At 37.6% G+C, this 27,152-nt stretch overlaps 1 protein-coding gene, 2 long non-coding RNA genes and 1 other non-coding gene across 6 annotated transcripts in view; 2 read left to right on the plus strand and 2 right to left on the minus strand.

The window, feature by feature from the left end:
• LOC105467674 (putative ankyrin repeat domain-containing protein 20A2) overlaps nucleotides 1–27,152 on the minus strand; it is a 67,740-nt gene that overhangs the window by 33,164 nt on the left and 7,424 nt on the right. The window contains exons 4-10 of the mRNA XM_071079779.1: nucleotides 25,438–25,544; nucleotides 24,244–24,381; nucleotides 21,523–21,578; nucleotides 14,646–14,676; nucleotides 11,925–11,994; nucleotides 8,614–8,704; nucleotides 1,782–1,812 (exon numbers count right to left, since the gene is read on the minus strand). Coding sequence (XP_070935880.1) covers nucleotides 1,782–1,812; nucleotides 8,614–8,704; nucleotides 11,925–11,994; nucleotides 14,646–14,676; nucleotides 21,523–21,578; nucleotides 24,244–24,381; nucleotides 25,438–25,544 — 524 coding nt within the window. The remainder of the gene's footprint in view (nucleotides 1–1,781; nucleotides 1,813–8,613; nucleotides 8,705–11,924; nucleotides 11,995–14,645; nucleotides 14,677–21,522; nucleotides 21,579–24,243; nucleotides 24,382–25,437; nucleotides 25,545–27,152) is intronic.
• LOC139358535 (uncharacterized) lies at nucleotides 10,360–12,990 on the plus strand. Its single transcript, XR_011613650.1, has 3 exons — nucleotides 10,360–10,499; nucleotides 10,619–10,740; nucleotides 12,855–12,990. It is a non-coding gene; the product is annotated as an uncharacterized lncRNA (long non-coding RNA).
• LOC105467672 (uncharacterized) lies at nucleotides 13,978–16,656 on the plus strand. 3 transcript variants are annotated; one of them, XR_011613652.1, is made up of 4 exons: nucleotides 13,978–14,116; nucleotides 14,656–14,844; nucleotides 16,188–16,283; nucleotides 16,519–16,651. It is a non-coding gene; the product is annotated as an uncharacterized lncRNA (long non-coding RNA). The 3 variants fall into 3 exon arrangements; XR_011613651.1 differs by lacking the exon at nucleotides 16,188–16,283 and having other exon boundaries at nucleotides 16,519–16,656; XR_003014976.2 differs by lacking the exons at nucleotides 16,188–16,283; nucleotides 16,519–16,651 and adding an exon at nucleotides 15,696–15,785.
• Nucleotides 22,703–22,809, minus strand: LOC139359001 (U6 spliceosomal RNA). The gene has a single exon (XR_011614504.1). It is a non-coding gene; the product is annotated as a U6 spliceosomal RNA (small nuclear RNA).

Here is a 27,152-nt window from a genome sequence, read left to right on the forward strand (position 1 = left end):
ATGAAAGCACAGATTCCGGAAAGGATGGCCTCAAATGACCAGGAGTAGGAGATCTCTATATTCCTGCTCCTAAAAAACAAACTAACTGGAGTCTCCATCACCTTCCCTCAGCACAGACACACTGCCAACTATCCAGCTGAACTCCATGACTGATTTGCCAGACAATCATGCCCCTGACCAGCCTACATGGACATGGGAAGGACATCAGTGAATTGGGAACAGAGGCAGAGGTGAGGAGGCACCTATCCTGTAGCACAGATCTATGTAGTTCAGCAGTCTCCAGCCTCTTAGTACTCCAGGGTCTCTAAGCTACCCCTCTGTAAGTCAGGATGGAAGCAGATGATACCACATTTCTATCTGCTGTAGACACTCCTCCTAGTGTCTCAAAATGTTTTAGCATGTTTCAGGAAAAAACCTTCAAGTTTCACAGTCCTTGATTAAAAAAAAAAAAAAAAGCAGCAAGATTGATAGAGCTCCCTTAAACCTTCCATTTTAATGTGCCTTTATAGATAATTTCGAACATCTTGTATCTTTCATCTTTATAATTTATTTTTACCAAACTTGTCATAAAAACCAATGTTTTGAGCTCTTATTGAAGAGTCTGTAATCCCGTATTGTTTCTCTTCAAACGTGGCTTTCCCCTGCTCATTCCATTATTATCTACTTCCGTTGGGTTCACCATCTAATTCCATTCCCATTCTATCCACTGTGTGCACCAGTCTCACTCCCATTTGTATTATTAAAACACACGCCAATAGGATAGAAAAAGAAGGAAGACTACTGGGCTTTAAATGAGTTCAAATCTCATTTCTGCCAATTCCTATGTCTAAAAAAAGAGGCTACTAATCCCTTTGAGACTCACATTATCTATCTAGAGAATCACTTGATCAAATATTCAACACAGGTAAAAAAAACCTAGAAATTATTTTAATTCATTCTAAGATTCCTTAACATTCTGTAATTCTATGTCCTCTTGATTCCGTCTATAGGAAAACTGGGAATACATAACCAGAAGAATTTGAAAAAATATAATAGAACAAAAGAAACACAAAGAAAAGCAGAGAAGGAAGTTTTAAAAATCAAGAGAAGATTATAGAAAAGTGGAAAAAGAAACAAGACTAAAAAAAGTATTATGGGAGTCAACAGAAATCCTTGCCCAAATGGAAACCCAAACTGGGAAGTCAAATCATTTCTCTCTAAGACTTGCCTAAACGTACTTTTGTAAAACTTCCAGTGCTATGGCCAAAGCTAAGTATGATCTGCCCTAAAGACTTTGAAGGTAAAAATAAGATACTGGTTACCAGTGAAATTGTCAAATTCGTTAGGACAAATTCTTGGACTAACCACATTCTAACAATAACCTTCGATGAGAGTTTAAGGTATTTAAACTCTCATTAATTTAGGCATTAATTAAATTAATAAATCTGATTAATCTGACTCAGACCTATATCTTGATCCAATGGCTGCACAGATGTCTATCAATCTATGCTCAGGAGCAAGAGAAGGGATTTTGAAGGCAGGCAGGCTGACGGTCAAGTTGTGGGCCAGCTACTTTGTTAACTATGGGATCATGAGGCAATGAATCCACTGCACTAATCCATAGTTGTTTATTGAATAAATAGTAGGTTATAGGAACACAGATGTTGTGATGCCTTTATGAGATGATAAATGCACAGAACATAGTAGGATGTCTAGCCCAGAGTACAACGCTCAACAGATATTAGTTTCCTCCACCTCTATTTCCTTAGTTAACATAAATGTTTACATCTATAAAATCCTACCTGACTGCAGATTCATCAGAACTTCCAACATCTATTAAAGAAAAAGGAAAAATGCATTTTAATTCAATAATAAATGTACAGAATATTAAAAGGATAACAGTGCACAACAACGCACGCCTGTACTCTAAACTATGTGGGAGGATGAGGCAGGAGGATCACTTGAGGAACCCAGAGATTTGAGACCAGCTAGGGAAACATAGTAAGACTCTACCGTCAGGAAAAAATGTGCACACTTATGTGTATGCTTTAGATGCTGTTTTTGTTGTTGTTGTTGTTTTTGTTTTGGTTTCGTTTTTTTCTTTTTAAGCATAAGACTGATGCTTTGTTACAAAGCATTCCTTTGGGAGCATGCCTGGGACCTTATTAGAATTAACATTAATTATACCTATTGGTAGGTAATTAATGCAGTCAGATCTCTTCCCTTTGTATTTATTAGATGCAAAAAAGAATAAATTTATAAAATTTGGTATCTACATGTAACCTGCAGTATACAAGTCATCCCAGCCACACCTCATGAGAGGGAGTAAAAATGGTATTGTTAGCAGAACAGGTGTGATCAGTCAATAGTGTCAAAGAGCATGATTTCTGGACCAAAATATGAGAGGCTGTTAAAACAGAGTATACAGTAGTACCTGTTATCCACTATATGAGAGGAAAGAAATACTTGACAGGGTTTTCTCTGCCCTCACGCCACAGCAACAATCATCTACAAAGAAGGCTTCTGTGACAAAAACTGTGGAGAGGTTTTCCCCCAACAAGCAAAAATCATGCCTGCTGATGACACCATTCAATTCTCACACCTTATCTGCAGACACAATCAGGTTTAGTTTACAAATGAAACTTTATTATCCATATGTATGTATAGGAAAAACCAGTTTGTGATTCAGTACTATTCGCGGTTCCATGCATCCACTGGGGGCCTTGGAATGTATCTCCCACAGTTAAGGGGGAACTACTGCACTTATTTTGTTATAGCACAACACAGCCTCTCTAGCTCTTCAGTTCAAACTGTTCAGTTTAGGATAAAACACCCTATATCACCAGAAGCCAGCAAAACACAGGAATCAGACCAGAAACAGGAATCCTTGCAAAGACCTTCCAGCTACCAGTGGAGAAGAGCTGAAGAGAGATCGGTGTGTTACTCTGACTAATATTCTTCTGGAGAAGGTGCTGGGTGGTTTCCTTAGTTGTAGCTATTTGTTCTGTCCTATGTATAACAAAGCCCAAATTCACCTGCCATTTTACCTCCCACAGAAAGAACCACTGGAAACATCACTCCTTTAAGAGCTTATCCACATTCAGAGAGAAGCTTAAGAAACACTGGGGAGGTGTGGCAGGCTGCTGGGCAGTATTATCTGATGTGAAAAATATATAGAAAGAAAACTATCAATGCCCTTTTACTACTAGAATATTCCAATGCTTCCCTTCTCCCAAGTAGGAGAAAAAAAATTCTTTTTCACCTCACATCAAGCAAAACTCCCTTACCATCCCTCATGACAGAATCTAGTTGTAGATGAGTCATGTCATCATAATGCAGGCTGTTGTCAACCTCATCCCTCAAAGGAACACATGTATTTACCTATAGCATTCACTGCCTGGTCTTAATTCCAACCGAAGGTAAGTATGACAGACTTAGTGATTCCACTTTTATAAAGTCCAACCCCTTGCGCTTGTCCCCTTCCATTGCTAGAGAGTCTATCTCTATCATAGAGCAAGATACTCCAGTTTGTGCCGTGTGGCACGGCATGGTGTCCTTTCCCTCACCCCTTTCTATTATGTCCCAAACATCTATACAAATCATGTTTTCTGAGTATGTAAAGCACATCTCATCAGCATATGTCATTCCTTACAGTGATAAAGAAGCAAAAGGAAAACACAAAGGACAAGGAACATCTTAAATGACTACATTCAATTACCATGGAGCTTTAATTTTTTAACTATTCAAAAAGATCTCCACTGTACTCTTCTGAAAATAATAAAACTGTGAAGATAGAGTAAAGATCAATGGTTGCCAGGAGTTGCTAGGGAGAAAGTGAGAGATGAACAAGCATAGTATAGAGAACTTTTAGGGTAGTGAAACTGTTCTGTCGACAATATTACAGTAATAGATACATGTCATATCATTTATTATACAGTTATCCAAGTTCACAGAATGTACAGCATCAAGAGTGAAGCCTGATGTAAACTATGAACTTTGAGTGGATTAGAATGTATTATAATCTGTCAATGTAAGTTCATCAGTCATAACAAATGTACCACTCTGGTGGAAAATACTAATCATGGGGGAGGCTATGCATGTGGGAGGCACGGAATATATGAGAAATCTCTGTACCTTCCTCTCCATTTTCCTGTGAACCTAAAACTGCTCTATGAAATAAAGTTACTGATTTTAAAAAGATATTCACAACTGGGCTCAGTGGCTCATGCCTGTAATCTCAGCACTTTGGGAGGCAAAGGTAGGGGATCACATGAGGTCAAGAGTTCAACACCAGCCTGAGGAAATGAATTCAAGTCCAGTCTGGCCAATATGGAAAAACCTCTTTTCTACTAAAAATACAAAAATTAGCTGGGCATGATGGTGGGCACCTCTAATTTCAGCTACTCGGGGGGCTGAGGCAGGAGAATCGTTTGAGCCTAGAAGGGTTTCCACCATTCCCTAAGGAGAGTGGTTCACTGTGTCTAAAGTGTTTATAGAAACAGTGTGGTTACTCTGAACAGCTGCTTTCCTTCTAGGAGTCTGGATTTGGGGTACATGTCAGGGAGAGTAACCTCCATAGAAACACTTGGGTACTTAGTCTCTAATGAGACTCTGGTACTGGTAGATATCACTGCACAAATGTTGTCAAAATGTGAGCCTGGGAGAATGAAGCAGATCCTGGGAACTCCACAGGAGAGAACTCCTGGAAGCTTGTGCCTGGTTTCCTCCAGACTTGACACGTGCACATTTTTCCTCTACTAATTCTGTTTGTCCCCTTTCTTGTAATCAAGTAAAGATCTGAGTATGATTATTTCCTGAGTCCTGTGAGTCTTTCTAGTGAACCACCAAACCTGGGGGTGGTCTTGGGGAACCTTGACACAAATGCATTGTGTAAGATTTTTATGAAGTTGATATGATATATGTAACTGTAATCAGGTGGTTATTTCACAGAATAGCTTTCCCTAATCTGTTTTCCTTTTCTTTTTTTCCCTTGATATTTGACTTGGAAAGTCTTATATTTCTATATCTATCCAATCAAATAAAGCCATAAAAGGAATAAATGAAATGATAATGTCAGAAAATAATGTGAAATAAGCAGCAATCCTATTTTAACTGAAGAAAAAATAGAAAATTTGGGTGATCGACAATATGTTCTACAATATGAATGTTTCTAGAAAAAAACGAAAAGGTGGTCAATTTTCTGCAACGGAAGTGGGCTTAATTCCTTTTTATAATAATTGTTCAGGTCAGGTGCAGCGGCTCACACTTGTAAATCCCAGCATTTTGGGAGGCTGAGGCAGGAGGATCACTTGAGCCCAGAAGTTCCAGACAAGCCTGGGCAATAGAGTGAGACCTCATCTATTAAACAAACAAAGAAACAAAGAAACAAACAACAACAACAACAAAACCTTCAAAAGAAAATTAACCAAGTGTGGTGGTACATGCTTGTAGTCCCAGCTACTTGGGAGGCTAAGGTAAAAGGTGAAAGGATCACTTAAGGCCAAGAAGCAGAAGTTGCAGTGAACCAAGATGGTGACACTGTACCCCAGTACCGGCAACAGAAGGAGACCCTGTATCAAAAATAAATAAATAAATAATTGTGTATCAGGTCAGATGTAACCACACAAAATTGTAGTTCCAGTTACTATAGGAGGACTGCTTGAGCCCAGGAGTTCAAGGCTACAGTGAGCTATGAATGCACCAATGAATAGACACGGTATTCTAGCCAAGGCAACATAAAGAGACCACATCTCCTATAATAATAATAATTGATTAATTGTACATCATTCAAGTAAATTCTATAACTGGAGAAAAACATAGTACTATTGAGAATGTACTATAATAGTCTACTACTGATCATAGAGTTCCTGTTTACTTGCTTCTCATCTTTTTCTGTGTTTCTCCTAAAACTGAAAACATGAATCATCCATTAAAAGCAGTTCATCACAAAACAAGTCAAAAAGATGAAAGAATTGCATCCAAACTGTAGGATGTGTTATCCACCACTTCCTGTGAACAGATTCTTGAGGGATAAGAAAATATTTGAATAACTAAGTTTGTGCATGAACACATTAAGGTCAAAAACCCATGACATTATAGTGTGTGTCTGTGTACTAGAGACAAAATGTTCAAAAAGCAATTTAATGAATATACATTAAATTAAAAACTGCCTTCATTAAACTGAGATGATCTTCCCTCAACGCATGAATACCTTCAGAATTCACATGTGAAGCCTTAAATATAGACCAAATATTTGTATATAATTACTTAAAGTTTTGAGGGTAATTCTTGGCTTCTTCTTTTCCTTGCCTAGGACAGCAACATGACAGAAATATAATGAGGAAAATAGGAATATAGGATTCCTAAAACTCAGTTTACATTTCAATAGTGACATTATGTTTCAAATGCCTGTACCTAAAACAGAAAAGCATGGATATCACTGTAAACACGTGGGCTGATGAGGAGAAGAGACCATTAAACAGATGAGGAAATCAAACCTGAGGGTATCAATGTCAAGGCTGAGGGTGAAGGTACAGAGTATTTTCACTCAACACATCAGAAGCATTGCTGCCAGCACACCACAGATAAATTCCCCATGTCCTGTTGCTGAGGAAATACACAGTTGAGATGACAGTTCAGGTGAACGTGCAATTCACCTCTCATCAAAGACAGTGTTCTAAATTGATCAGCTGGGATACACACTTATGAAATCACAGCTAAATAAAATATTCATTTTTCCCATGACCACATGGGCTACTGCAGCACTTACATTTCTCCTACCCCCTAGTTTGGCCTTATATTACAACTCTTTGATCCACTCATAAGGCGGTCCATAAAACCATCACATAAACCATGTAGAATCAGTTTCCAATATCAAAATATTTATCAAAAAAGAAAACACTGAAATACCACAGACTTGCTGGATATGAATACACTTTTATATTGCAAAATCAGTGCAGTATTTATTGAAAATGAGAAATTTGGTATTCACAGAATGAATTGTATAATATGATTGCATCTAAAATTAACTAAGTTTGGTATATTATCTTACATTGTAAAGGACATTTATGAAACAGCTATCATATCAAATAACTGGCTGTCTCAAAAAAAAATTAGCCAAAGCATCTATATGCAACGTAATCACATCTTATTCGCTCATGTCAGTGAAACTTCTCTCTCTGAGGCCTGACAGTTATGAAGTGAAATGAGCTGCTGCAGTTTACCCCAAGTCTAGCACTCCCTCCTGCCTCCAGTACTCTCCACAACAATAACCTCTCTTGTGAGAGTGGCTATACGCCAAAGCAACTGGAAGTGACTCATCTCAAGTTTACTTGGCTTTAACTCCGAATAACCAAGCAAATATCTTTCTTTCCTCCCTCCTTGTCCTTTCACAATCCCTCTTCCTTTGAAAAAGTGATTTTTAGATCTGTCATCCTGATGCTTCCCTTCCTAGCTGCTTTTTATCGATCATTGTGACCACTGTTGTCATCTGTGTTCAGGAGTAGTATACACCTGTAATCTCTCTTCTCATCTCATTCTCCTTCCCCTGTGGCTAGAATCATGCTCAGAAATAAAAGGAAATTAATGCTTTCCCTGGATTCTGTTATTTTTAATATTGCTCTCCAATGGTTCTTTTTCCAGATTTCTCTAAAGGAAGGCTATTCCCTTGTTATTCAGGGCTATGTCCAAGGACCAGCACCAACATCACCTGAGTACTCATGAGAAATGCAGAATCTGTTACCTGCTGAATCAGAATGTGCACTTTCCAGAAGCTCTTCAACTAATTCATGACAATTTGAATGCCCTTTTCTACACTGATTTGCTTGCATATTGGTTTACCCTAATTGCCCTGTTTGGCCTAGTGTCAATTTCTTCCCTACTATGTCCCTGAATTTAATACTACATTATAAGCCATAATGTTTCTAATGAACTTTTAATCAGGCAATACCATCTCTACTTAATGTCTTCTCCATAAATCACCCAACACTATTCTTTTGAACTATGTTAATTTGGCCTATATGATACTATCCCATGAATTTACACCATTTTCTATAAAACTAAATTATAGCCATACATGGCTGACCATTTATGGTGATATTCATCTATGGTAGATAAAACCCAGGTCTGTCTGGTAAAGTACTTCAATCCTTAATGCCTCCCCAGTAGTGAGGATGACAGCAAGAGTAGGAAAATGTTACTCTAATTTGCTGACACATTTTCGTACTGGAAGCTCACTTTATCTTGTTTCCTATTTCTAACACCCTGTTCTTCCTTCTTCTACAGATCAATTTGACTTTACCACCTTCCATTACATATACCTGCATATGCTTTTTAAAATTTATTCCGTGTACACTCTGCCCTCTTCATTCTTTCTTTCTCTTTTATTCATTTCCTCCTCCTTCTCTCCTGACTTACCCCAGTTTTTAGAGTATCTTAAAATGGAACTCAGAACTCAGCTCTTTCAGTGGTGCTTCCAATAGAATCAATAGCTGACCCTTGGTTATCACCATTTTAATTCTCCTTTACTTATTATAGTTAATAGGACACTTTCTTTAGCTAGTAGACTATATTAGTGCTCATATTCTAAAAGAAACATTCCATTAAATGACTTTTAAAACAAAATCCAGTTCTCACCTTCTCCTTTTCCTTTTCCATTGACTATTCCATTGCCTTTTTCATGGGAAGGTCCAGGTAAAGGCTGTGACACATACTTGGGGACACACTTCTAAGGAAATATCAAGAGTTAGTTTCCATTTAAAAAATTATAATGAGTTGCATCAAGAGATTCTTATCATTCTCTTTTTATGAAACTGGGTCTCATTCTGTCAACCCAGGGCTAGAATGCAGTGGCATGATTATGACTCACTGTGGTCTCAACCTCCTGACCTCAGGCAATCTTCCCACCTCAACTTCCTGAATAGCTGGAACTACAGGTGCATACCATCATGCCAGACTAATGTATTTATTGGTAGTTTTGTAGAGACAAGGCCTCATTATACTGCCCAGGCTGGTCTCAACCTCCTAGGCTCAAGCAAAGCTTCCACTTCTGCCTCCCAAACTGTTGAGATAACCAGTGTGCACTAGCACACCCCGCCCTAATCAATTCCTTTTAATAAACCCCAATGTTGCCCAGACATGGTGGCTCATATCTGTAATCCTAGCCCTTTGCAAGGCCAAGGTGAGTGGATTGCTTGAGTTCAGGAGTTTGAGACCAGCCAGGGCAACATAATGGGAATACATCTCTACACAGAAATACAAAAAGGAGTCAGGCATGATGGTCTGTGCCTGTATCCCAGCTGCTCAGGAGGCTGATGTGGGAGGATCACTTGAGCCTAAGAGGTGGAGACTCTAGTGAACCAAGATCATGCCACTGCAGTCCAGACTGGGGAACAGAGCAAGACCCTGACTCCCCAGAAGTTTCTATTTAAAATGTGAGAACAAAGAGAGATACAAATGAAAAACAAGCCTAATTGATCAATGAAATATGAGCTTAAGTCAAGAAAGAAAAGAAACAACATGAAGTACCATAAAATACATGGAGAAATAGATCTATTATAGAGTGTTTTGGTCTTTCATATCCCGAATAATACTAATTAATATTTATGCTACAATTAGTTTATGTAAGTATTTCTGTGATAGAGTTTATTACTCTAAGACATTCAAGTAGCTAAATATGGTCATCTACCACTACCTTAAAGAACATTATTACAACAGAGGGAAACCTGGAACTCTTCATCAAATTTCCACCCAGGAAAAGATTTGGTCACCAGAATACTAAAGAGTAATGTATGGCTTGAAATGGTATATTTACTAGAACATGAGTTGAGGCTAATAAAACATTTAAGAAATGTTAATGTAATATCACAATGTGAACATTCCAGTTGAATGATACTAGAAAATATATTGTAACCCTCTTTGCTGCTGACGACCTATTTCTAATTTATTTCCTTTTTATTTATGGCATAATTTCTCAACATAACACATCAAAACTTATACACCTTTAAATACTAAGAAATAATACAAATGTAAGCAATATTTTCAATACAATATTTAATCATTAGACACATTAGATATATTACTTACAACATTCTATTATATAAAAATTCACTTGTCTATTTATTCAGACTAAACAACTATTAAGGCTGAATGTCTCCTGTCTGTAACCTCAGCACTATGAGAGGCTGAGGTGGGCAGAACACTTGAGCCCAAAGGTTAAAGACCAGCCTGGGCAACAAGGCAAAACCCTGCCTGTTCAAAAGTCAGTCAAGCATGGTGACACAGGTCTAATGTGACATAGGACAATAATTTCAACTACTTGGATGGCTGAGGTGTGAGGATCACCGGAGTCCAGGAAAGAGAGATCAAAGTGAGCCAACATCTCAACAGTGCCCTCCAACCTGGGGGACAGAGTGAAACCCCATCTCAAAAAACAACAATTAAAATGCTTCTTACATGGAAGACTGTATTCTAGGCACTCCAGGAGAGACACAAATGTGTTTACTGACCTCCAGTAGCTTTTGGTATGCAGGAGCTTCCAATGATTATTTAAACAACTAAATATCAAAACTTCAAAATTTGAAATTTCAGAGTGTGATATAAGGACTTTGAGTGGTTATATTATTTTATTTCATTTTTTCAGATGTAGTCTAGCTCTGTCCCCCAGGCTGGAGTGCAATGGTGCGATCTTGGTTCACTGCAACCTCTGCCTGCTGGGTTCAAGTGATTCTCCTGCCTTGGCCTCCTGAGCAGCTGGGAACACAGGTATGTTCCCAGTTTATGTAAGTATTTCTGTGATAGTATTTCATGCCTAGCTAATTTTTCTGTGTGTGGGGTTTTTTTGTTTTTTGTTTTTGTTTTTTTTTTTTTGTTTTTTTTTTTGAGACAGGGTTTCACCTCACTGGCCAGGCTGATCTCGAACTCCTGGCCTCAGGTGATCTACCGAACTCGGGTGATCTACGCATCTCAGCCTCCCAAAGTGCTGGGATTACAGGCATGAGCCACTGAACCTGGCCAAGTAAATATTTTCAATAAACTACGATGATAAAATTATGATGTTAAAGTCTTACTATATTGGTATTAAGAGTCTCTGCTTCTGGAACTGGTTATTTGCAGCAAAATATGTTATTCAATTAGATGAAGTGTTTTATATAAACTTTTCATGGACAACTCATAAAACACACAAAAATGCCTTTGCAATACAAATTTTGAGAACATAAATTTAAATGTCTACATTTCCATAATTTATATTTTTAAATCAGATACATTCTTGTTATGTTGCCCAGGCCGTTCTCAAACTCCTGGGCTCAAGCAATCTTCCTGCTTCAAACTCCCAAGCAGCAGGGACCACAGGTGTATACCACCACACTCAGCCATTTTTCTACAATTTTTAATATTATTTTAGTCACACTACAGAATAATATAGGTAGAGAAATAATCTCCCCTACAAACTATATGATATCAAAATAATAAGTTTCCAAGAAAAAGCTCTATGCTATGTCCTGGACATTTTCACCACCAAAAAGTACCAGAGGGGGTCCATGATTACTGCAAATCATTTGAACACTGAAGATTTATAGAGGCATAAATAGTATGAAAGTCACACTTGTATGATTAAAAAGTCAAAGTATTACTATTTATCCAAATAAACCTTAACCAAATTTCATATTTCCTTTATTGGGGAAAGCATTTACTAATGCAACTTTCCTGTCACTACTTATTTTCCAGTTCACAGCTCCCACCCTGTCACAGTACTTGTCAATTTTTGTTAGTTACCAAAGATAAACAAATTTTTTGAATCAACTAGCCACATGTATGTTTTTCTCTGACCAACTTTCCATTATCATCATAAAACAATGACAGGTAAACCACTGCTAAATTTGAAAAGTAAATACTGTGCAAAACTAGATTCAGAGTGAGAAAATTAATTTTACAAGAGACCACTTTACCTTAGTAGCAACACTCAAGTCTTCGTCATCCGATGTAGGCAATGAATCCACACGCAGTTCATGGAAAATGCTTGAGACCAAAAACACACAATGAAAATGGGCAAGTTGATTTCTTTACAATTTTTATAACTGCCAGTTTATATCCAGCTTCCCTCTCAAACAAAAGACATAATCTGGGGAAGGGTCGGTGATCCATATATTAAATAATGATTCTTGATGCAATTAAAATATGGTCTCTGTTCTAAAAATACATTTTAATTACCTATTTCTGCCTCCATCTGTCTAAATCTATAAAATATTCAATGAAAACTGACCTTGAGCTTTATAACAAATAGTGACAGTCAATATATTGGCAGAGCCTGACAGTAATTTACATGCACAAATTATCTGTCCTGAAGCTGAGCTTAAAATTCAATTAATGGATGACATAAATGTTGTTACCTAAACTGGAAGAAAACTGATGACTTAAAACAAGCTAGAAAGATCCACTGTCTCTTTTCCTTGACCTATCTCTCCTTAAAAGACTAATCTGCTTCACTTCAAAATGGCAGTCTTGATTCCTCAGCATGGAACCACTGAGGAAGGTCCTATTGCTTTCCTTTGCCCTAAATCAGTATAGGGAATCTCCTGCAATATTTGAAATGTATGAAAGCTAAATGTACAAAACTCAAAGAACAAAGATGAATGTCCTTATTGAGAATACTTTTCCCAGAAAGATTAAAACACTAATAATTATAAAATCCCATTATTTTCACTCTATAGGTATTACCTTATTCAGGTCCACATAAGCTAATAAGCCATTAAAAATTTTCATAGGCACTCAGACATCCAAGGAGAGAGACTGCAGGAGAAACAGAGTCCTGGTAGTTGTACCTCTACTTCTCTAACTACTATCTAAATATCTTTCTTCCTATGGGCACCCACTTTCAGATTCCACTACTGCAGGGCTCCATAGAAGTCTTCAATCTTCAACTCTTCAGTCTATGAAAGCACAGATTCCGGAAGGGATGGCCTCAAATGACCAGGAGTAACAGATCTCTATATCCCTCATCCTAAAAAGCAAGCCAACTGGAGTCTCCATCACCTTCCCCCAGCACAGACACACTGCCAACTACCCAACCGAACTCCATGACTGATTTACCAGACAATCATGCCCCTGACCCAGCCTACTTGGACGTGGGAAGGACATCAGTGAATTGGGAACAGAGGCAAAGGTAAGGAGGCACCTGCCCTGTACCACAGATCTATGTAGTTCAGCAGTCTCCAGCCTCTTAGTACTCCAGGGTCTCTAAGCCACCTCTCTGTAAGTCAGGATGGAAGCAGATGATACCATATTTCTGTCTGCTGCAGACACTCCTGCCAGTGTCTCTAAATGTTTTAGCATATTTCAGTAAAAATCGTCAAGTTTGTCAGTCCTTGATTAAAAAAAAAAAGCAAACTTTTTATAGCTCCCTTGAACCTTCTATTGTAATGTGCCTTTGTAGATAATTCCCAAATTTCTTGTGTCTTTCATCTTTATAATTTATCTTTATCAAACTTGTAATAAACCCCAATATCTTCATCTCTTAGTGAAGACTTCATACTCCTACACAATCCAGTGTTGTTTCTCTTCAAACGTGCCTTTCCCCTGCTCATTCCATTATTACCTACTTCCATTGGGTTCACCAGCTAATTCCATTCTCATTCTATCCACTGTGTGCACCAGACTCACTCCTGTTTCTACTGGGCTTTAAAATGAGTTCAAATCTCATTTCTGCCAATTGCTATGTCTAGAAAAAGCATACTAATCTCTTTGAGCCTCACATTCTCTATCTACAGAATCACTTGACCGGAATATTCAACACAGGTAAAAATACTAGGAGGTATTTTAATTCATTCTAAGATTCCTTAACATTCTGTAATTCTATGTCCTCTTGATTCTGTCTATAGGAAAACTGGGAGTACATAGCCAACAGAATTTGAAAAAATAATAGAACAAAAGAAACACAAAAAAAGCAGAGGGGAAAGCATTAAAAATCAAGACAAGATTATAGAAAAGTCATGGAAAAAGAAACAAGACTTAAAAAAGTATTATGGAAGTCAACAGAACTCCTGGCCTAAATGGAAAACCAAACTGGGAAGTCAAATCATTTCTCTCTAAGACTTGCCTAAACTTACTTTTGTAAAACTTCCAGTACTATGGCCAAAGCTAAGTAAGTTCTGCCCTAAAGCCTTTGATGGTAAAAATAAGATACCGGTTACCACTGAAATTGTCAAATTTATTAGGACAAACTCTTGGACTAACTACATGCTAACCATAACCTTCAATGAGAGTTTAAGGTATTTAAACTCTCATTAATTTAGGCATTAATTGAATTAATGAATCTGATTAAACTGATTCAGACCTATACCTTGATCCAATGGCTGCACAGATGTCTATCAATCTATGCTGAGGAGCAAGGGAAGGGATTTGGAAGGCAGGCAGGTTGACGGTCAAGTTGTGGGCCAGCTACTTTGTTAACTATGGGATCATGAGGCAATCAATCAACTGCTCTAATCCATAGTTGTTTACTGAATGAACAGTAGGTTATAGGAACACAGATGTTGTGATGGCCTTATGAGATGATAAATGCATAGAACATAGCAGGATGTCTAGCCCAGAATACAACACTCAATAGATATTAGTTTCTTCCATTTCTATTTCCTTAGTTAACATAAATGTTTACGTCTATAAAATCCTACCTGACTGCAGATTCATCAGAACTTCCAACATCTATTAAAGAAGAAGGAAAAATGCATTTTAAGTCAATAATAAATGTACAGAATATTAAAAGCAGAAGAATGCACAGCACTGCAGGCCTGTACTCTAAAGTATTTGAGAGGATGAGGCAGGAGGATCACTTGAGGAACCCAGAAGTTTGAGACCAGCTCAGGAAACATAGTAAGACTCTACCATCATAAAACAATTGGGCACACTTTTGTGTATGCTTTAGATGCTGTTTTTGTTGTTGTTGTATTTGTTTTGGTTTGGTTTGGTTTTTTTAAAGCATAAGACTGATGCTTTCTTACAAAGCATTCCTTTGGGAGCATGCCTGGGACCTTACTAGAATTAACATTAATTATACCTATTGGTAAGTAATTAATGCAGTAAGAACTCTTCCCTTTGTATTTATTAGATGAAAAGAAGAATAAATTTATAAAAACGTAGTATCTACAAGTGAACTGCAGTATACAAGTCATTTTATCCAAACCCTATGAGATTGAGCAAAAATGGTATTGTTAGCAGAACAGGTGTGATGAGTCAACAGTGTCAAGGCGCATGATTTCTGGACCAAAATATGAGAGGCCATTAAAACAGAGTATATAGTAGTACCCGTTATCCACTATATGTGCGGAAAGACATACTGGACAGGGTTTTCTCTGCACTCACACCACAGCAACAATCATCAACAAAGAAGGCTTCTGTGACCAAATGTGTGGAGAGATTTTCCCCCCAACAAGCAAGAATCATTCCTGCTGATGACACCATTCAATTCTCACACCCTATCTGCTGACACAATCAGATTTAATTTAATTTAGAAATTAAACTTTATCATAGATAGGTATGTATAGGAAAAAACAGTTTGTGATTCAGTAGTATTCGCGGTTCCATGCATCCACTGGGGGTCTTGGAATGTATCTCCCACAGTTAAGGGGGAACTACTGCACTTATTTTGTTATAACACAACACAGCCTCTCTAGCTCTTCAGTTCAAACTGTTCAGTTTAGGATAAAACACCCTATTATCACCAGAAGCCAACAAAACATAGGAATCAGACCAGAAACAGGAATTCTTGCAAAGACCTTCCAGCCGCCAGTGGAGAAGAACTGAAGAGAGATCGGTGTGTTACTCTGGCTAATACTCTTCTGGGGAAGGTGCTGGGTGGTTTCTTTAGTTGTAGCTATTTGCTCTGCATTATGTATAACAAGGCCCAAATTCACCTGCCATTTTCCCTGCCACAGAAAGAACCACTGGAAACATCACTCCTTTAAGAGCTTATCCACATTCAGAGAGAAGCTTAAGAAACACTGGGGAGGTGTGGCAGGCTGCTGGGCAGTATTATCTGATGTGAAAAATATATAGAAAGAAAACTATCAATGCCCTTTTACTACTAGAATATTCCAATGCTTCCCTTCTCCCAAGTAGGAGAAAAAAATTCTTTTTCGCCTCACATCAAGCAAAACTCCCTTACCATCCCTCATGACAGAATCTAGTTGTAGATAAGTCATGTCATCATAATGCAGGCTGTTGTCAACCTCATCCCTCAAAGGAAGAGGATCAGTGAGGAACACATGTATTTACCTATAGCTTTCACTGCCTGGTCTTATTTCCAAATGAAGGTAAGTATGACAGACTTTGTGATTCCACTTTTATAAAGTCCAACCCCTTGCGCTTGTCCCCTTCCATTGCTAGAGAGTCTATCTCTATCATAGAGCAAGATACTCCAGTTTGTGCCGTGTGGCACGGCATGTTGTCCTTTCCCTCAACCCTTTCTATTATGTCCCAAACATCTATATAAATCATGTTTTCTGAGTATGTAAAGCACATCTCATCAGCATATATCATTCTTTACAGTGATAAAGAAGCAAAAGAAAAACAAAGAGGACAGGGAACATCTTAAATGACTACGTTCAATTACCATGGAACTTTAATTTTTTAACTGTTCAAAAAGATATCCACTGTACTCTTCTGAAAATAATAAAACTATGAAGACAGAGTAAAGATCAATGGTTGCCAGGAGTTTCTAGGGAGAAAATGAGAGATGAACAGGCACAGTATAGAGAAATTTTAGGGTAGTGAAACTGTTCTGTCAATAATATTACAGTAATAGATACCTGTCATATCATTATACAGTTGTCCAGGTTCACAGAATGTACAGCATCAAGAGTGAAGCCTGATGTAAATATGAACTTTGAGTGATTATAATGTGTCAATGTAAGTTCATCAGTTGTAACAAATGTAGCACTCTGGTGGAAAATACTAATCATGGGGGAGGCTATGCATGTGGGAGGCATGGAATATGTGAGAAATCTCCATACCTTCCTCTCAATTTTGCTGTGAACCTAAAACTGCTCTAAGAAATAAAGCTGTTGATTTAAAAAAGATATTCACAACTGGGCTCAGTGGCTCATGCCTGTAATCTCAGCACTTTGGGTGGCAAAGGTGGGGGATCACCTGAGGTCATGAGTTCAAGATCAGCCTGAGGTAATGAGTTCAAGACCAGTCTGACCAACATGGCAAAAGCTCATCTCTACTAAAAATACAAAAATTAGCTGGGCATGATGGCAAGCACCTGTAATTTCAGCTACTCGGGGGGCTGAGGCAGGAGAATCGCTTGAGCCTAGAAGGCGGTGGTTGCAGTTAACTGAGATCATACCACTGCACTCCAGCCTGGAAGACAGAGTGAGACTCCATCTCAAAAAAATTAAAAAAAAAAATAAAAAAGATATTCACTGTCTATGCATCCCAGGATCTCCAGAACAAAATTTAAAATAAATAAATAAATAAATAAATAAATAAATAAATAAAACGATGGCCAGGGTCAGTGGCTCATGCCTGCAATCCCAGCACTTTGGGAGGCCGAGGTGGGTGGATCACTTGAGGTCAGGAGTTCAAGACCACCCTGACCAACATGGTGAAATCCTATTTCTACTAAATACAAAAAATTAGCCAGGCATGGTAGTGCATGCCTGTCGTCCCAGGTAATTGGGAGGCTGAGGCAGGGGAATTGCTTGAACTTGGGAGGTCGAGGTTGCAGCGAGCTGAGATTGTGTCATTGCACGGCAGCCTGGGTAGCAAGAGCAAAACTGTGTCTCAAAAAAAATAAATCAATAATAAAAAATGAAAAATATTCACTGAACCTGTTATTATGGTATATTTAAGCAAGACTTGGTGACCCTAAAAATTAGAGATCATTAGGGATCAGAATAACACAGTGTGGTCATTATTTCTCAAAGTGAAGTATATAAAATATATAAAATAAGTTAATTGCATGCTTAGGCAAGACGATATTGATTAATATGATTGAATATTTTATCTCGTTTCATACTTCTAAACAGGGATTTAGCACAATATGAAAACTAGATTATCCATGTCATCCAAAAAAAAGACAATTTTATTATAATTTTAACTCAGAAATTATTATGCTTATTTAATTTCACAATTTTACTGAAAGGCTAATAAGATAAAAAGGACAGATTATCATTACCTAACACTGCTATGGTAACTTATATACAAATACCTGTTTGTCACCAAAAGTCAAAAAAGTAACCAGCATTGCAACTTAAGATGGATCATACAAAAGAAATTACTACCAATTTACCTTATCTTATAATATTATGTGTTATTAAAATGAAAATGTAAAACAACACCAAAAGTTAAGTTGGGACTATAAGTGTTGTGCAGAGAAGATTTCATATAGCAGGCAAGAGACTGCCATCCTTAGAAAGGCCTGCACGCAAGTCTGGCCCTTGACTGGTGTTTAGGAAATTGGAATTGGGAGGGCTTCCACCATTCCCTAAGGAGAGTGGTTCACTGTGTCTAAAGTGTTTATAGAAACAGTGTGGTTACTCTGAATAGCTGCTTTCCTTCTAGGAGTCTGGAATTGGGGTACATGTCAGGGAGAGTAACCTCCATAGAAACACTTGGGTACTTAGTCTCTAATGAGACTCTGGTACTGGTAGATATCACTGCACATATGTTGTCAAAATGTGAGCCTGGGAGAATGAAGCAGATCCTGGGAACTCCACAGGAGAGAACTCCTGGAAGCTTGTGCCTGGTTTCCTCCAGCCTTGACACGTGCACATTTTTCCTCTACTAATTCTGCTTGTCCCCTTTCTTGTAATCAAGTAAAGATCTGAGTATGACTATTTGCTGAGTCCTGTGAGTCTTTCTAGTGAACCACCAAACCTGGGGGTGGTCTTGGGGAACCTTGACACAAATGCATTGTGTAAGGTTTTTATGAAGTTGATATGATATATGTAACTATAATCAGGTGGTTATTTCACAGAATAGCTTTCCCTAATCTGTTTTTCTTTTCTTTTTTTCCCTTGATATTCACCTTGGAGAGTCTTATATTTCTATATCTATCCAATCGAATAAAGCCATAAAAGGAATAAATGAAATGATAATGTCAGAAAATAATGTGAAATAAGCAGCAATCCTATTTTAACTGAAGAAAAAATAGAGAATCTAGGTGATTGACAATATGTTCTACAATATGAATGTTTCTAGAAAAAAATGAAAAGGTGGTCAATTTTCTGCAACTCAACTGGGCTTAATTTCTTTTTATAATAATTGTGCAGGCCAGGTGCAGTGGCTCACACTTGTAAATCCCAGCATTTTGGGAGGCTGAGGCAGGAGGATCACTTGAGTCCAGAAGTTCCAGACCAGCCTGGGCAATAGAGTGAGACCTAATCTATTAAACAAATAAACAAACAACAACAACAAAGAACCTTAAAAAGAAAATTAGCCAAGTGTGGTGGTGCATGCCTGTAGTCCCAGCTACTTGGGAGGCTAAGGTAAAAGGTGAAAGGATCACTTAAGGCCAAGAAGCAGAAGTTGCAGTGAGCCAAGATGGCACCACTGCACTCCAGTACTGGCAACAGAGGGAGACCGTGTATCAAAAATAAATAAATAAATAAATAATTGTGTATCAGGCCAGATGTAACCACAAAAAACTGTAGTCCCAGCTACTCAGGAGGATGAGGTAGGAGGACTGCTTGAGCCCAGGAGTTCAAGGCTACAGTGAGCTATGAATACACCAATGAATAGACACAGTATTCTAGCCAAGGCAACATAGAGAGACCCCATCTCCTATAATACTAATAATTGATTAATTGTGCATCATTCAAGTAAATTGTATAACTGGAGAAAAACATAGTACTATTGAGAATGTACTATAATAGTCTACTACTGATCATAGAGTCCTGTTTACTTGCTTCTAATCTTTTTCTGTGTTTCTCCTAAAACTGAAAACATGGTTCATCCATTAAAAGCAGTTCATCACAAAACAGGTCAAAAAGATGAAAGAATTGCATCCAAACTGTAGGATGTGTTATCCACCGCTCCCTGTGAACAGTTGGATTTGGTCATTAAGAATTAGCAGGACTAACTTTGTGTTTGTGTGTACACGTGTGAACGTGTGTGTGTATGTGCTTGTAAACTGTGTGTGTGTAAACTATGACAGATAAAACCATTTTGCTTGTGTAGGAATATGTAATATAATTTGTACTTCTCATGAAGGAATTGCTTTTCTGTCTTCTGTGTGCAGTAGCTGTCTTCAAAAAATAGTCTCCTATTTGTATGGGTGCACGCTGGTTCAGTTCTACAGTTCTTTTTTTTTTTTTTTTTTTTTTTTTTGAGATGGAGTCTGGCTCTGTAGCCCAGGCTGGAGTGCAGTGGCGCGATCTCGGCTCACTGCAAGCTCCGCCTCCCGGGTTCATGCCATTCTCCTGCCTCAGCCTCCTGAGTAGCTGGGACTACAGGCGCCCGCCACCGCGCCCCGCTAATTTTTTGCATTTTTAGTAGAGATGGGGTTTCACCGTGGTCTCGATCTCCTGACCTTGTGATCCGCCCGCATCGGCCTCCCAAAGTGCTGGGATTACAGGCGTGAGCCACCGCGCCCGGCAGTTCTACAGTTCTTATTGCCATTTATTTATGGTACCAGAAAGGGATTGCTGAGTTCCTGGTTCTAAAGATAGTTACTTTCTTAGTGACACACATCAATATGTAATACAGTTTGCCCTTGAACAGCGGGGATTCACTTATATGCAGATTTTCTTCTGCCTATGCAACCCAGACACAGCAAGATCCACCTCTCCTCTTCCACCTCAGGCTAATCAACCTGAAGATCATGAAGACCTTTGTCAGCATCTACTGATGCTTTATGAAAAGTCAATATATCTTTCCTGATGATTTTCTTTCTAACAGCTTCAATTCTCTGGCTTACTTTATTGTCTGAACACAGAATATAATAATGCGGCAAAAACAAAATAGTGTTCATCAGCTGTTTTATGTTATCAGGAAGGCTTCCAGCCACTAGTGGGCTATTAGTAGCTAAAGTGAAGTAATCAAAAGTTATACTCAGATTTTCAACTGCACAGGGATCAGAGTCCCTCACCCCTACATTATTCATGGGTCAACTGTAATTCTTTATTTACTAAATATAAACAATTTATTATAAAACTGAAATAGAAGATCCATTCGTATAACAAGTCCAATTGGTTATAATGTGACTAGAGAGGAAACATACAACATACTAAGTTAAAAATCTTTTTCTTATTCATGCAAAAACATTATATAGGATTTTAGGGATCATAAATGACTTTTTTCAGACTATAATGTTTGAGATTGTAAATGAGCTACAACTACCTTCTTAAATAAATCTGAATTTCAAAGTAGTTAAATTTTAAAAATTAGTTTACATATGTATATACATATATACACATTCAATTTACACATATTTTTAAACTGGTCTTTTTTGATTAACACTACCTTAATCTTACATGTTACTTTTCATTTTCTTATCAAGAGCAGGACCACCAAGAGAAATAAGAAATTCACTATCAGAAGTCTTACCTGGTTTGTCATATTTAAGTATCTTCTTTTTATGTTCCAAAATTTGTTGTTTAATTCTATGTATACAAAAGTAATAAATAAAGTTGTTATTTTAACACTGAAATAAAAAATATTTACCAAACATATTAAATTCTAAAACCATTTAAGGCAATATCAGACCTAATATCAGAATTTTAATATCCCATACACTTCAAATTTTTAAAACTTACAAGCTTATAAAGCTTATAATTAAAGAATAAAAGAAAGGGAAGTACTCATAAATGGAGGGAGGACAGCTCAGTAAATTAACTCTAGTTAGCTGGACATCATGCAAAGTGTCCTGCACTCAGAATACATCCTCGCTCTGTAACCAATAGGTATTTTCTTTTCAGACAAGTTGCTTCTCATAGGCGCCATGGTTTCTTCTAAAAAATAAGGACTCTGCTACCTTAGGAAGATGTAATGAGATTACGTGTTTAAATGTTCAGAGAAATAGTAAAGCAATGGAATAATTTCTTCTTGAACTTGATTCCTGAAACCATTTTGGAATCCCAAATAAAGCTTGGTGTAGGTTCTAATATTCAAATATTGCAGTATTCAGAAGATGTTATTTAGTGCTAATTTTGGTTATTAGTTGTATTCATTGTGGCTTGTAATTCAGGGAATCTTACCTAATTCATAACTTACTGCAAAATTTATATATATATATATATACACACACACACACACACATATACATATATATATATACTCATTAAAATGGATTACCTAATTGTCTCCCATCACTGAGTTCATCAATCACACCAAGGGCAGAAAACTAATAGGTGTCAAAACCCGGCTTGGACAACTACCACTCCTTCTCTACCTCCTCAAACTCTGAGCCAGCAGATCCATGCCAGGATGCTGGATCTCCATGGTCCTCTCCAACTAACAGACAAGACAGAACCCTGCTGTGATTGTTTTTCGGTTCCATGAAGGAAAGGCAAGTGGACATTTTTTCATTTCCAAGACATGTACTAACAACATGTAACATCCCCTAAATATTACTCAGCTCTGTTCTCCTTTCAGAGATCACTGGACATCAATATTTTCATAGTGATAATCACAATTTCAATATTGGGGGGTCTCCTGTTTTGGTTACACTCACACTGCTTCCTAGGAGCTATTCAACAAACAGTCAAATGACCTTCCTGGGACTATGCAAAATATGGAATGCTTTCTGAATCTGTGTGCCATCCCCAGGCAGCAGCCATGCTTATCTGCTCTGTATTGATCCAATTTTAAAATATGGGCTGTGGAAACAAGCACAAAGTCCTGTTTGATACACAAATACTCATGAGTCATGGATGAGGCTTAGCTCTGGTAAATCCAACTCACTTACTTTAGATTCTGAGAATTTTATTGAATGACTTCCTGTGAGGTGGAATTTTAAAATATGTTTAAAACTTGAGGAAGAGCTGCGAGTAGCCCAAGAGATTTTCATGATTATAGAGACACATTGCTAGAGGGGCCAACCGCAAGTTTGATCCCACTACTTGCTGGAAAGATAACATGGAATCTTCTGCTATCTAACCAAAGCTTCTACACAGGATATAAAAAGCCTCAAGGTACATATCTGATAGCAAAAGGGAAAGGGAACTCTGATCTCCCTGCAACATTGTTTGAACATCCCTGACTGTGGAGAACAATCCCAACTAATAGTGGTTAAAGAAAAGACAAACATGGCTTTCAAAGGATAACATACCGTGAAGGCCTAGGCTAAGTCTAGCTAAGAGGTGGGCTCCAAATAAGATTTTTAGTGTAGGGCAAGCATCAACTTTCTCAGTATTTGTGTGGGTAAAGCTAGGAGGCCCAGCTGGCAGAGCAGGGTGCTGGGAACAACGACTGACCATAAGTACATAAACTAATAAACACCATAGCTTTGAACTCTATATACGAATCACCATGAAAACTAGGGGGTCTGCATCAGTGAAGGCAACCTGGTGGCAAAGGTCAGTCATTATCAGATTGCAGGATGGGTTACAATGGCAGCAAAACAGCAAGCGAGTCCATGGAAACAACAGAATGATCAGAACGGCCTTTTTTCTCATTCTTCTGACTTGTAAAGAAAGATTGTCTTCCTTGAACTTAGGGAACCCCTAACCTTCTTGGAAAATTCAAAGAAGGAAGACACAGGAGACAGCCCGAGGGGACAATACAAGATTTTCTGCTAAATTGGACATTTCAAGACCCAATAACTAATTAGAAAAGTCAGGCCAGGCATGGTGGCTAGCATTTTGAAAGGCCGAGGCAGGAGGATTACTTGAGCTCAGGAGTTCGAGACCAGCCAGGGCAACAAAGTGAGACCTTGTCTCTACAAAATAATAATAATAATAATAATAATAATAATAATAAGAAGAAGAAGAATAGAAAAAGAAAAATAAAAAAAGAAAGAAAGGAAAGGAAAAGAAATCAAAGATGTGGCTCTTTTTATCCCATGCATGGGGATTATACTTAGAATAAAATGGACAACACTGAGGTCACTGGGAATAAAGGTGTTAAAAATCCTGAAAAAATCTTGCACTCTACTTTGAATTAACCTAGACTGCTGCTTGATTTCTGGCTAAAAGTAGACTAACTCATTGCTATTTCAAACCATCTGAACCAAACTATGAACTCTTATCTAATTATATAAGATAGAGTAGTTGCAATTATTTTAAACTTCAATTTAGTATCAACTGGTCTTTTGACATACACACTTACTTTGTCAAATGATGAGAAGCAGCGTAATCTTCTGCATCTCGTCCACACATGTCTTGAGTGAAGACATTAATATTTTGCTTAAGAAGGATGTTGACAATACCTGGTGAGTCATACTGCACAGCAAGCATGAGGGCCGTTCTAAAATAACAAAGAAATAACTCCACTCAAGAACTTTAATAAAGACTTTTATAAACAGTTAGTTTGAGACACTTTACCAATTTCATATCCATCTGTCAGTGTAGACGTAATAACCATTTGCATGTACTAGCTTGGGTCTATAAGCATCTAGGGTGCTCAAGCGTTCATCTTTGTAAATTATCACCAAGGCTAAAAGAAACGGACAGCAGGGAAGCCTCTTGTCCCACTGGCGTGTGACATAATACAAGTTGCTAATTTATAGTCCTTTGATGGCCAAGAAACTGTGCTGAGGTCAGTCATCTAAAGTAGGCAAAGATTTACATGAAGATTTCCCCATTGCTTTCCTACTCTGATATATTGTAATTGTAATCAGCTAGGGGTCAGATAAGAGTTATCTGCGGGCTGAAAACAACAACAACAACAATAATAATAATGACAATAGCAGTAGTCATAAACTAAAAGTCCACATTTTAAAAATTAAAAAATACTGTCAGGTGCAGTGACTCTTGCCCGTAATCCCAGCACTCTGGGAAGTCAAGGAGAACAGATCATGAGCTCAAGAGATCGAGACCATCCTGGCCAACATGGTGAAATCCCGTCTTTACTAAAAATACAAAAATTAGCTGGGCATGGTGGCGCACACCTGAAGTTCCAGCTACTTGGGAGGCTGAGGCAGGAGAATCGCTTGAACCTGGGAGGTGGAGGTTGCAGTGAGCCAAGATCACACCACTGCACTCCAGCCTGGCAACAGAGCTAGACTCCATCTCAAAAAAAAAAAATTAATAAAACTAATACAAAACCCTTTAGCTAATAAAAGATTACAGTAACAAAAACATCCGATTATAAATAACAAATCTCATAAGAGAAGATTAATCCTACTATATACTGTTCTTTATGTGACTCAGTCTAAATATTTGTGGTCTACCTGATTATTTGTGGTGACATTTTTCACTGTATGCCAATAATTACACTAATCTTATTAATATTTCTGACTTGAGTGACTATTACCCCTCTAGAATACGCAGGCTTTTATTTTTTAAAAAAGAACTACTGTACCGTCTCAGCCTATCAACGGCATGTACACTTGCTTTGTTTCTCAATAGAAATTCCACCATTTTCTCTTTCTTGCAAATAATAGCGAATAGAAGTGGGGTATTATCGTCCTATAAGACAGCAGAAAAAATTAATAATTCACAAAATTACATATTTATGAACTGAACTGAAAATCTTCTCTAGGATTCTTTGAACTTCAACATACAATATAGAAAGGAAGTAAATGAAAAGCAGTCCCCTCCTTCTCACTCCTCTGCGCTTTCTGATGTGCTGCTCTTTGCCTTGCAAACAACCCTCCTCTGTCTCCCGGGATTAACTGTGGTCATTGCCAAAGTTCACTGTAAACATTTACCAGTCCCAAGAATCCTTGCTTTGGTCACAGCACTTAGCATGCTACATTGTAATCATTTCATTGTTTCCCTCTGAAACCAAGAGCTTCTTGAGGGCAAGGGCTGTATCTTTTGTCTCTATAGCCCCAAAACCCTAAGACATAGTAGCAAATATTTTAAGTTTTTTACATAAATTAATGAACTAAATTATTATCTCTAAAGCAGTGTTTCTTAAACTATATTCCAAAGAATATTTGCTTTAGCAGAAGTATAATACCCCAAGAGAAAGACTCCATGACCTTCTGCATTTGCGAAGTATTACAAAATTGTATCTTACATCCAATAATCAAGAACTCTCTTGAATTTTACCTAATCCCCATTTCACAATACTATTTGTGGCAAATATTAACATTTAAGGAATTAAGAGTTTCAGAGAAACAGTTGCCAGAGCTTCCCAATACAGGTGGAGGATTCCTCTGGGTGGTACAAACTTGCTTGATTCACTTCTATCAGTGGTGTCAGGATGCCATACGCCAATGTCAGGCACTCCTGCTCCAAAGGGGTCACTATGGAAATGAACTCTGAATTAAGAGAGATTGGCTTCAAATGCACTTATTTGCCTTATAAATAGTCCATGGTTTTTTTCCTAATACAAGAGAATAGATTTTTATCTTTACTGTTAGAAAGCTCAGTATGTTCTGTGTAAGAGAGACAGGTTTAAAAAACTTAAGAACAAATATTTGAAAAACCAAAGCTCAGTAAGAAATACTATTCTCAATTATAATGGTAATCCCAGGACACTAATGCAGCTCTACTTTTTAAATCCATTTTTATTGGCTTCCACTTAAATGGCTATTTAAAATTATTTTTCATTTTAGGCAAAATATAAATCTGAAATAACAGCATAATGGCTTATCAATAAAAGTTCTCATACTGATCCATATGAATTATTTCTGGCATAATAAAACCAGTAAGTCACTTGCATTTTTAAAGGAGGGTGCTGAGGACAAAGATATAATATCTGCAATATTCATAAATTATCCAACTATAACCAGCAATAACCTTAAAAGGCTTCTAGGCATTCTTATGGGCAGATAATTATTTCTGGTATATATAAAGAAAAGGAGTTTTTAAAACTTCTAAATTCTAAAATTCAACTCCATAACAGAGGAATTTACATACTCCATAGACTATATATTACAAACAAATCTACACACTGACTTCAAAATCTTGAAATCTTCATCAAAATATACTATAACATAGGAGTTGTAAACTCAAATACTTACAAGGACAAAGGAAGATTACCAGAGTAAGGGAAGTACTGAGGTGGGCACAATAGCAAACTGGAGAATACATGCCTTCTATAAAGGGGCAATCTCTGCACAGCAG

Source organism: Macaca nemestrina, chromosome 15 (genome assembly GCF_043159975.1).
Source record: "Macaca nemestrina isolate mMacNem1 chromosome 15, mMacNem.hap1, whole genome shotgun sequence".
In the NCBI taxonomy this organism is placed as follows: domain Eukaryota; kingdom Metazoa; phylum Chordata; class Mammalia; order Primates; family Cercopithecidae; genus Macaca; species Macaca nemestrina.